Here is a 10,949-nt window from a genome sequence, read left to right as displayed (position 1 = left end):
ATTTTTTCTTTTAAAAGATCACATATCTGAGTCTCCACATTTCCAATAAAATGGCATAACGCATTTGGTGCCAGGATAGTAGCCTTCCATCTGCAGCATTAGATTTCTGTCTCCCCCCCACCTCTCCATGAAAAGCCTATTTGCTTTTCTTTTCTTTTCTTTTTTTTTTTTTTTGAAGGTGGGTGTTTGCTGCTTCTCTGGGACATCAACTTAGCTCAAGGTAGATTTAAGTAATAGGGAAGGTAAGGGAGGTATATGTCAGTTAATGACCAAGAGTAGAAGAAACGAAGAAGTTGTACTAGTAGTAGTTGGAGGGGGAGTAAATTTCAAGTCTGAAACTCCATGTATATATACACTGGTTCCCCAAGAGCTCTCCAGTTATAGAGGAATGATATGGCAGAGTAGGGATAGTTAGCAGAAAGGGATTGTAATTATTGAGACAGATATTGAGCTCACTAACAGTTAAATGGTTACCTTCCTACTAATGTTCCCTTATCTTTGATGTGCACACCCCGTATTTTGGTTGGTAATGTTACTTATGAACTACATGTGAAAACACCATGGATCATGCAATTTTTATTCCCTATCCTCTTCTGAGGAAAAGTTATGAAAGACAAGTGTTTACAGCAACACAACAAAATCTTACTGCAACGTATTGCAAGGTTGGGGAATGTTATCAACCATAGCATAACCAGTAATGAGGGAAGATAAGTTGCAGCCCTCTGGTAATTTCTGCAGCCTCTTCCTATCACCAATTACCAACATCAGCAAAATTGCTGATATGGTCACCAAAGGTGTGCCATCAAAATTTGGCAGTACTGCAAGCTGGACCCATCCCCCCCCCCCCCCCCCTTAAAAGGAGATGCTTTGTGCTTGGTTCTAATTTTCTCATGCAATATCCACAGAGCACTACCTCTGTTCTGGCTAAATTTCAGTAACTACATTGGTGCCAGCAGCAATCTTTGTAACATCCACCAGTGTTCAAAACTGCATGTTCCAAAGGATGCAGTTTTAACTGTATTAGCATTAGCTTCAGGCAGCATATGATCAAACTAGAATTGTATGTCTCAAATTGTCTGGATCTGTATATACAGCAAGGTTGCAAGATCTACAGAAGGAATACCTTCTTTGATTTTCAAGTTAGTCCTTCAACAAATATTTACTGTTCACCAGAATAGGTCAGCAAGCATAGCTACCATAACAGTACTGGATGCTGCTCCCATTTGGCTCACAGGTTTTCAGTAAGGCAAACACAAATAATATCAAGATGGTAAGATTTAGGACTAGTTAATGAAGTCAATCTCTGTCTGGCATATACCACTTCAGACCACTGATAAGCAGTATTTCAATCCATTAAGTAAAAAAAAACTGCATATAAGAAAATGTCTTCATATGTTCTTGGACTCAAACCCTCTCCTTTCTGACCACTGGACATTCTGGTTGTGGCTGATGGCAGCTTGAGTCCAGCAGTGTCTAAAGGACCACAGGCTCCCCATCCTTGCCATAACATCTAGTTTTCTATTTGTATCAGGTGTGCTTGTGCATGTGTCCCTGGAAAGACATAGAAAGAGTGCACACATAAGTGCACATTTCACCACATACCTACCAGCAGGCTGAATTGCTTCAGCCAAAACCAAGCCAAAAATTGCACACAAGTGCCAGTATGCCTCTACTGGATTAGAAGTCAGATTCTTTACTATTTAACCATCACACATGGTTGACTCAGCCTCCTTATAACAATTGGTCACAATGACATCTATCACGAAGATATAAATGTTTTCAAGATAGCTGGGTAGAATATTCATGGATTGAAATCTCTGTGTTGAACCTCATGCCACAAGTGGGTGAAGTAAGTCCAACGCAAATATCACAAAGAGTATTATTTGTTCAGTTGTTCTCATCCCATCACCTTTACAGAAGAATGTTAAGTTTACTGCAAGATACATATACACATCACCACCAGCACCCATGTCATCCAAAAAGCTGAGCAGCTTTTTCTGCAAGTACAAAAATACACATTTATTTCAGAACATATACAATAGCAAAAATTTATCAAGATATATTATACAATCTCAAAGCATTTTTAAGATAATGCATTACTTTCAATATATTATAACAAAGATGATTTCGATGCTATAATACAATTACAGAAGTTCTGTCTGCCACACCATCACCACTAAGATGTAATGCCATTTGACAACATCATCATTAAGAAAGTATTCACAAATGAAACAAAAAAGAAATATCCAAATGGAGCACAATAAGGTGACACACAAAAGTTGGAATTTTTAAATTACAGAAAGGTCAGGATTTATGCTTCATTTAAAAGCTTTCTTCTTTTGCTGAAAGAGTCAATGACAAACTGTTGAACAGCTGCCTCATAAAACATACAAAAACATTAAAAGTTCTTTCCATGGAGGAAAATGAAATGGACCATCAGCTTCAAAACAGCAGTACTATACCATTAACTATAGAGGCAGAGGCTGATCTCACATACTACATCCGAATCACAGTGGACACAAAACGTATGCATACAATGTTTCAAACATACAGGAGTGGTTTAGAGAAAAAGTGTATAGTAAGCACGTAGAAAAGTGTTTGCAAGTATTTTTAAATCAAATGCTCCTCTTGAAGGTTTCTCAGATATCAGGAATTGTCTCTGAAATCACACAACTATATTTGGAAAGTAATTCTGATAATCCTTCAAACAAAATGAATTCTGTTAAGTCCCTGATGAGAATATATCCTCCTGGGATATGAAACCGAATAAGGTTCAATTGAAATAAAATTCTTTTGACAGTGGCTGCTCAAACATACGATTCCTCTGTGAAAATTTTTTTGTCCATTTCCTCAAATTTGGGGTCACCATACAGCTTTTTCAGTTTTTTTGTTTTGCTGGCATCAGCTCCATTCTGTGATGTGGAGAAACTATTGTTTGAAATGGACTGAAAAGAAAGGTCATTCTCAGCTTTGGTGAGGATTGGAGAGGCAGCACAGAATTCTCTTTCAGAACTGGCATCTGTGATCTTGGATGCTTGGCTGGACAAAGATTTGTCATTCTTGGAAGGTACAGCTTTATGGCCTGCAATCTCTGTGAAATGTGCAGGTTTACTTAAGTTTTCCTCAGTGACACATTGACATGCAGCATTAAGGACAGCATTGGGTTCAGTTTTAAGTTCGTCTCTTGCATTAAAACAAGAAGGCTGCCGTTTATGAGAAGGAAAAAATGAAGAACTTTCCTCCTCTTCCTCTTCCTTGCTTTGCTCTGCCAAAAGCTCTAAGGCCTTCAGGCGTTTATCCTTCACCTCCACTGGACAAAATGGAAGGCCAGTGAATTGCCCAGCACCCTGAGGAGGACAGCTTTCCTGGTCCACTGACAAAACAGTAACCTCATTTGCAAAAGAACTAACCATTTTCTGCTGTTGCTTCTGACACAAATTACTCTTGGATGTATCCAAAGGAGATGCTTGCGACTCCAGAGTTATTTTAATGGAACTGTTCTTTTTCTCTTCCTGCTTAGAGGCTTTGTCTTTTTTCCTCAGAGTCCAACTTTTCATGGTGGAAGCTCCACTTTTTAACCAGGTGCTGGGATGGAGAGTGACGGGGCTTTTATGAGGAGGCCATTCCAGGCTCTCTTTCTTAACACATACCAAACTGCTATTGTGACCAGTGCTAGGAGAAGAGCCAACACACGAGAATGGGTTAAAATCAGGAGAAACCTCTCCATACTTCCTCTGTGAGTGAAATGTGCAGTCCAGAGGAGAGGAGGTCTCAGTTGGGGTAAACACAGAGTAGTCTGAAAACTGGGAAAAAGCACTATCCAGAGAGCTCATTGAAGATCCTGAAGGAGAAGTACCAGGAGACGACAGGCTAGAACAGCTAGTCCTTGAGCAAATGTTCAACCTGAGTGGAGGTGGTGGGAGAAGACAGTTAGATATCTCTTTCTTTTCACTGGTGTGACTTTTAGGACTATCCTTGCCCACATCTATTCCCATTACCACACTCTGGTTCATAAGTTTTTGGCCTTCCACTTGAAGTGAACGAAGCTGCTTAAGATAGTTTTCATCCATGTGGGACAGAACAGCATCACAGCTGGCTTTGCGCACAGCAGTTTCATGAAATCCACTGAGTGGTGTAAAGTTGGAGGCAAGAAGGCCAATGGTGGGTTCAGAGCAGCGTCTGTGCCTTCTTGAGCTTTTGTGAACATCTGAGATGGTTGTTGATGAGTAGCCTGACGTGATGGAACATAAAGACTCATTTTCAGAGTGTTCCCGTGATGGTGATTTGTGATGAAAACCAGCTGAAATGGATACTGGCTGGGATTTGGCTGGCAGTTTGATTTGAGGTACTTCTGATTCAGGTGGGTCCAAATCACAATCACTCAGGGTCAAAACAGAGTCCCTACTCCTGTTTTCGTGACCCCATTTTTTGAGGAGGTTGTTAAATGAGGAGTCTGCACAGTCATTCAGTTCGTTATCCAAACTGTCATAGGAGGAGTCATTCAGATGAAAAGAAGAAAGATCTGTAGGAGTATGAAATAGGTGTTAGCACACCCAGAGGTATTACCAGTTCAATCAAAAACAGCACTACTTAATTTTAAAAAACACACTTTTTATTTACAAGTTGTCAGAACCCAGCATGCTTCACAACTCTTAATCTACATTTACGTATCCTCAGAGCCATCCTGCTAAAGGCCAGTGAGCTTCATGCATTTTTATCCCAGGAGTCTCACACTCAAATCACAAACTCTCTACTTCCCTATACCCACTGAGATCTGAAGGCCAAGTTACAGTCAGCACTGCACTGAGATAGACTTCCCAGAGAGAACAAGTGAAATACTAGAACATTTCTTCTTTCCTTGTTATTGTTAATTTACTTTACCTGAACCATCTTCTCTGTTGTCATTTTTGGGCACCACATCTGCAAAGATGGAAGTAAAGTCTTCTCCAAAAATCCTGCAGCAATTTTCAATTAGAAATTGTACAAGAATGGAAACCTGCAACCAAAGAAGAACAATGTGACTTATGTCAAAAACATGGATGTTGTTGGGGAATTTAAGACAGAGCAGACGCTGCCCATGTACCAATTTGGCTGTGCCATTGTTAGTTAATCAAGCAGAAGCTTTTTTCTTTCCCTCTATCATATTCTGGGATTTATGCAACTCATTCTTTATTATTTTAGTGTTCTCTGTTGTTACAGAATGTGCACTTATGCAAATCCTACCTTTAAAAATAACCTTTATATATAGCATGATACATATTAATAATGCACAGTTTTTAAAACAAACAAGGCTTCCTTCCCGCTAGTCCCTGCTGTTTCCTTGGCACAAAACAGGCTCTTTCCAAAACTTCTTCCTCTTCTGCTTAGCATTGGAACATTTTCACTGTCTGCCTCCTGTTAGCTGTGTGTGATCCTATTATTGTGCCAGTTCTTTTTCTCCCACACAAATCCTCCTAGTGCAACCTGTTTATTCTAGGCTGCCTCCCAAGATAGGACTGGAATCTGAAAATGTCCTACAAGAAATATTGGTCACATCGGAAGAGAAGGAGGAGAAGGGATGATTATTTCTCTTGATTTTATAGCACCCAACCAAAATCTTAACTTTTTAAACAATTTCAATTTATACAATGGAAAATGAGCACAGAAAACATATGCACAGAAATCACAACACAACACAATACAACACAAAACCCTCTCTGGACACTGAAAGCAGCACATGAAGAACCCAATCCCTCTCTCCAAAAACATGCAAGGAGCTGTTTTTGTGAGAAAATATTCATCCATGTAACCTCTTGCTTGCTATAGTCCATGAAAAGCTTTCCTGCTTGATTCTGCAAACTGTACAGAACTGGCCTTAAGATGGTTGGTAAAATCTGCCTAAGCATCCTGTATTCACAGACCAATAATAATAATAATAATAATAATAATAATAATAATAATAATAATAATAATAATATAAAATTTTATTTATATTTCCCACCTCTCCCTTCGGATCGAGGCGAGATTACAGCAGTTAAAACAACAATACAAATACAAACATTCAATAAAATTACAACAATCATTACATTATTAAGAAAAAACTGATTTGCCACCTGCTTACCATTCTGTTTTCATCAAGAGTAGGAATCATTCTAAAATTATACATAGGAGATCGGGTGGGTAAGCACACCGGAAGAGATCTGTCTTAAGTGCTTTCTTGAAAGCATCTAAGGTGGTAATAAGACGGATCTCTTCTGGCAGAATGTTCCATAAATTGGGGGCCGCAGCCGTGAATGCCTTATGAGAAGTTGTTATTAACCTTGTTTTTGAGTATTCTAGTAAGCTCTTCCCTGATGTTCTGAGGATGCGGGGTGGATTGTGTAGAGAGAAGCGTTCCTTTAAGTAACTCAGGGCCTGAGCCATGTAGGGCTTTAAAGGTAATGACCAACACTTTGTATTGTGCCCAGAAGCTAATAGGCAGCCAATGTAAAGATCTTAGTACCCGTGTAATATGGTCTGATCTGGGTATTCCTGTGACCAGTCTGGCTGCTGCATTTTGGATTAATTGAAGCTTCTGAACTTGGTACAAAGGTAGCTCCATGTAGAGGGCATTACAGAAATCTAAGCGAGAGGTTACCACTGCATGTACCACTGTTTCAAGGTCCTTCTGACGTATCAACCGAAGTTGATACCAGGTGCTCTTGGCTGTCGCCTCCACTAGGCCAGAAAAAAAAAAAGATTTTACTTAAAATTTCATTAGTATTGATGAGCCAAATGTTATTGAGAGAATTTTTTCATCCTGTTCATGCAGTGAGAAAGTGTCCATACATTCAACTACTTGGTGTAGGGTCTGAAGAGACATCTCTTCAAACTCGCATCTTAGGAGGCCAAACACTCCAACCCTTAGGACTGGAGTGTGGCTTTGGTGCAGCTTCCGGCGTCTGAAGATGCGAGTGTCATTTAAACAGCATACCTCCAAAGTGACCCAAAGCAGCTTTATTTTGGCCTGTCTGTTCAGGCCCTATATTAAATTTGAAGATACAGCTGCCTTAGTCTGTAGAATCAGTATGTAGAGAGATCTTGTAGCACATTTGAGACTAACTGAAAGAAAGAAGTTGGCAGCATGAGCTTTCATAGACTACAGTCTACTTCCTCAGATGCATTTAATAGAGTGGAACAGGGACAGACATATATATGCCATTGGTATGTAAGAATGTCAATTCAAATTCCTTTTTGTATGGGAATGAAGTAGCAAGTACAGTTTTAATGATGATCATTAGTGAACTAGCCCCTGTGTTAGTTCTCCATGTCTTTGTTCACTAATGACCATAGTTAAAACTCACTTACTACTTCATTTCCATTAACAAAAGATTTTGAATTTTTATTGACATCCTCACATATCATTCCACTAAAAACTCCACTAAATGCACCTGAGGAAGTAGATTGTAGTCTACCAAAGCTCATGCTGCCAACTTCTTTCTTTCAGTTAGTCTCAAAGGTGCTACAAGATCTCTCTACATATATTAAATTTGTTTCAATTGGTTTTTCATAGTTTGTGTCTGAATTACTATTAGCCATCTTAAGTGCTATGTTTTATTGGAAAGGCAGGATAGAAATGTAATAAATGAATTAAATAAAGACCCAAAGCACCATTCATTCCTGTTTTCTATTGAGCCACTTCCTGGAATGTCTGAAATGGCTCCAAGGGAAGATAGTCAGGTGAACAGAAACTATTTATAAATCACCTTTTTCGACTTCCGGTTGCTATGGCGAATCGAGAAGACGTGCTCTGAGGTCGCTCCCAGAGTAGCGGTCTGCAAGACGTGGTGTCGGGGCCAAACAAGTGGCTAAACTAACCCGGGACAAGGGATAGTCGGACGGGGCTCAACCGAGACCCCCTTACCTCCGAACGGACTGTGAGTCTTAAAACACCAAGGCTCCCTTCCCGTGAGTGAGGGGCGTTGAGCTGCCCGCGACCGCGTCTTTGCTGTGCCTTATGCACGAAGAAACGCCTGCAACTTTTTAAATTTATGTGACATTGTTTGTAACTTTGAAGTTTTGATTTAAGGCGATATGAAGGAATCTGGGCTGTGGACTATTAATACAGCTTAGCCCCTTCTTGCAGTGAAATGAACACGGAGATAATCACGAATAGGGAAAGCGTTGTTATTGATCTTTTTTTTCCTGTGAGAACATGAAAAGAGAGGGAACTAAAGTTTGACTAAAGAGTTTAGAAGCTGGATTTTGAAGAAGCTATTTTGTTTTTGTTTTGACTTAAAGAACAATCTACGTATATAAGGAAAGAAAATTTGTTTGGTTTTTCCCTTTTCTAAAGACTCAAGTCTGTAATGGATTTGAATTAGTAATATAAATGGCTGAGGATTGAAGCGGCCGCAGCTGTGCTAAATCAATTAAGAATAGAGACTCAAGGTAGAAGTAATCAACATTGACTGAAAAGCGGTGAGAAGTTAAGAAACAAAGGATCTAAGAAGCCAAGTAGTCAAACTACTTTGGACAATAGATAAACTAAGTACCTGGAAAGCTTCAAATAGCCTGGAGAAACTACTTTCTCTCCTCTCTTTGGAAACTACTTCTAAAATAGATATGCTGGCATAGTGCTTTGTAAAATTTACAATACTTTAAAAGAAAAAAAGAAAAAAAGAGAGAAAAAAGAAAATTTTAAAGAGAAGCAAAAAGAGTTTATAATATACATGGATATAAGAAAGAAAAATCAAATAGGAAAATCTTTGGCAATCCAGCAAGTGAGAAGACCATCTTTGGAACAACCCCAACCGCAATCCTCGGGGGATAATAATCCCGCTATGTTGGAAGAGATAAGAAGAATCACTTTGGACTTGAGCGAAAAAATGACAAATCTTTCGTTAGAAATGGGGGCTTTTAAGACTGAAATTCGGACAGAGATCCGGGCAGATCTCAGAGAAATCTCCAAATCAGTAGATAGAACAATGGGAGAGCTGACTAACATAAAGAAAAAACTGGACGCTGTGGAAGAAGCTTGTAAATCTCAAGATAAAAAGATAGAAGATATAAGCAACTCCCAAAGATTGCAATCAGCAGAAACACTGAAATGGGAATGTAAAGCAAGGGAGAAATCTGTTAAAATTCGGGGCTTGAAAGAAACAGAAGGAGAAGATTTGATGGAACAGTTTATTCCTAATCTAGCGGTTTATTTGCAACAGGATCCACAGATATATGCTCTTGGAATTGATCGTGTGTTCAGATTAAATTCTGTTATTGCTAAACAGAAAAAAATTCCTAGAGATGTGGTGATCATTTTTCTTAGAAAATTTTCCAGGGATCAGCTGTTGAGAAAACATAATGAATTACCCTTTGAAATAGACAACCAGCCTCTTCAGATCTACAAAGATATCCCGGCAAAAATTTTGAGACTTCGGAAAGATTATCAATTTATGACAATGTACCTCAGGAAAATAAACATTCCATATAGGTGGATACTACCGGAAGGTTTGATTTTCTGGTACAAAAAGAAACGCTATGAAGTGAAAAACATAGACGAAGCCAGAAGATTAATGTATACGCTTTTTAAAAATCCAAATCAAAAGAAAAATTCACATCAAACCGCTGGGGAAATCTCTAACTTAGAGCCAGAGAGGAGGGAGATTGGAGACTATAACTTGCGATTTCCGAGAAGAAAGGACTTAAACAATGAAAAACGACCGACAGAGAAAAACGAAAGTCACTTAAAGGAAAGGGCCCTGACTTCTTTGATCTCTATAGAAGGTGTTGGTAAAGGAAAGCTGCTAGAGGAGACATCAAATCAATTGGTCTTGAGTCAGACGGATGAGGTGGAGAGTCAAAACAGAGACACAGCGGAGAACCAGCTCCGGTCAGCATCAGATGTAGAGGATGACAGATCCATAAGCCCGGCACGGAGTCTCACTGAAGATACTGCAACCACCCATGAGTAAGAAATTAAATTTAATCAGTTGGAATGTACAAGGTATAAACAGGGTTATTAAACGTAAGAAGATTTTTCATTTTTTGTTAAAAAGAAAATATGATGTGGTATGTTTACAGGAGACGCATGTTAAGAAGGGAGAAATACATTATTTAAGAAACTATAGACTGGGTAGTCACTATGTATCTGCCCATGATAAGCGTAAAAAAGGAGTTGTGCTCTATATAAATAATATGTGGGACGTTGTTGAGGTTTTGAATGATAGCAAGGGACATTATGTAGGAGTTATAGCTACAATACAAGATCAGAAAGTTCTGATTTTGGGAGTATATTCCCCTATAGACAACAAAGAAGGCTTCTACCAGAAACTACTAAGTAAAATTAAAAACATCTTTTTTGATGAGGCTATTATAATGGGGGATTGGAATGCTGTGTGGGAACCAAGACTAGATAGGATATCTAATCGGCCAATTAAACCTAAACAGGGAAAACTCCCTAAGAGTTTTTTTGAAATGGTAGAACACTGTGGTTTAATTGATATATGGAGACTTAAAAATCCAGAAGTCAAAGATTTTACCTTTTATTCACAAGTCCACAACTCAGGAGCTAGATTAGATATGTTTTTAATCTCTACGAAACTTTGCTCTAAGGTCTCTGAGATAGATATGTCCTCAAATTTCACATCCGATCATAAATCAATTCATTTACAATTAAAATGGGGAATGCATAAGTATAATTGGAGATTGAATCAGCTGTTACTGCAAGATGAGAAGATAGTTAAGGAGGCAAAGGTCGAATTGGATAACTATTTTAGGGAAAATTTAAACGGAGAAACTACAATTGACTATGTTTGGGAGGCTTCCAAAGCGGTCTTAAGGGGTTTTTTTATTAAAAAGGGTGCGGAAAGGAAAAAACAGAGAGATAAGGAATTAGGTGACTTGAATGATCAGTTACAAAAAACAGAAAAGAAACTGTTAAGTGATTGTGGCAACGCCAAAATTTTAGGGGAACTAAAAATAATACGTAAACA

The 10,949-nt window shown here is 38.7% G+C and overlaps 1 protein-coding gene across 5 annotated transcripts in view; it reads right to left on the bottom strand.

Annotated features, from left to right (window-relative positions):
* Positions 1-880: 880 nt before the first annotated feature.
* Positions 881-10,949, bottom strand: part of ARHGAP20 (Rho GTPase activating protein 20) — a 131,518-nt gene continuing 121,449 nt past the window's right edge. For all 5 annotated transcript variants that reach the window (XM_089512674.1, XM_089512675.1, XM_089512677.1 and 2 more), the window contains exons 14-15: positions 4,882-4,996; positions 881-4,522 (exon numbers count right to left, since the gene is read on the bottom strand). In XM_089512674.1, the coding sequence (XP_089368800.1) occupies positions 2,808-4,522; positions 4,882-4,996 (1,830 nt within the window). In that variant the 3' untranslated portion in view covers positions 881-2,807. The remainder of the gene's footprint in view (positions 4,523-4,881; positions 4,997-10,949) is intronic.

This window comes from Sceloporus occidentalis, unplaced genomic scaffold (assembly GCF_023333645.1).
Source record: "Sceloporus occidentalis isolate IW3139 unplaced genomic scaffold, rSceOcc1.0.p SCAF_2, whole genome shotgun sequence".
NCBI lineage: Eukaryota > Metazoa > Chordata > Lepidosauria > Squamata > Phrynosomatidae > Sceloporus > Sceloporus occidentalis.
Note: the sequence above shows the minus strand (reverse complement) of the source record. Positions and strands in the feature narration are given on the sequence as shown.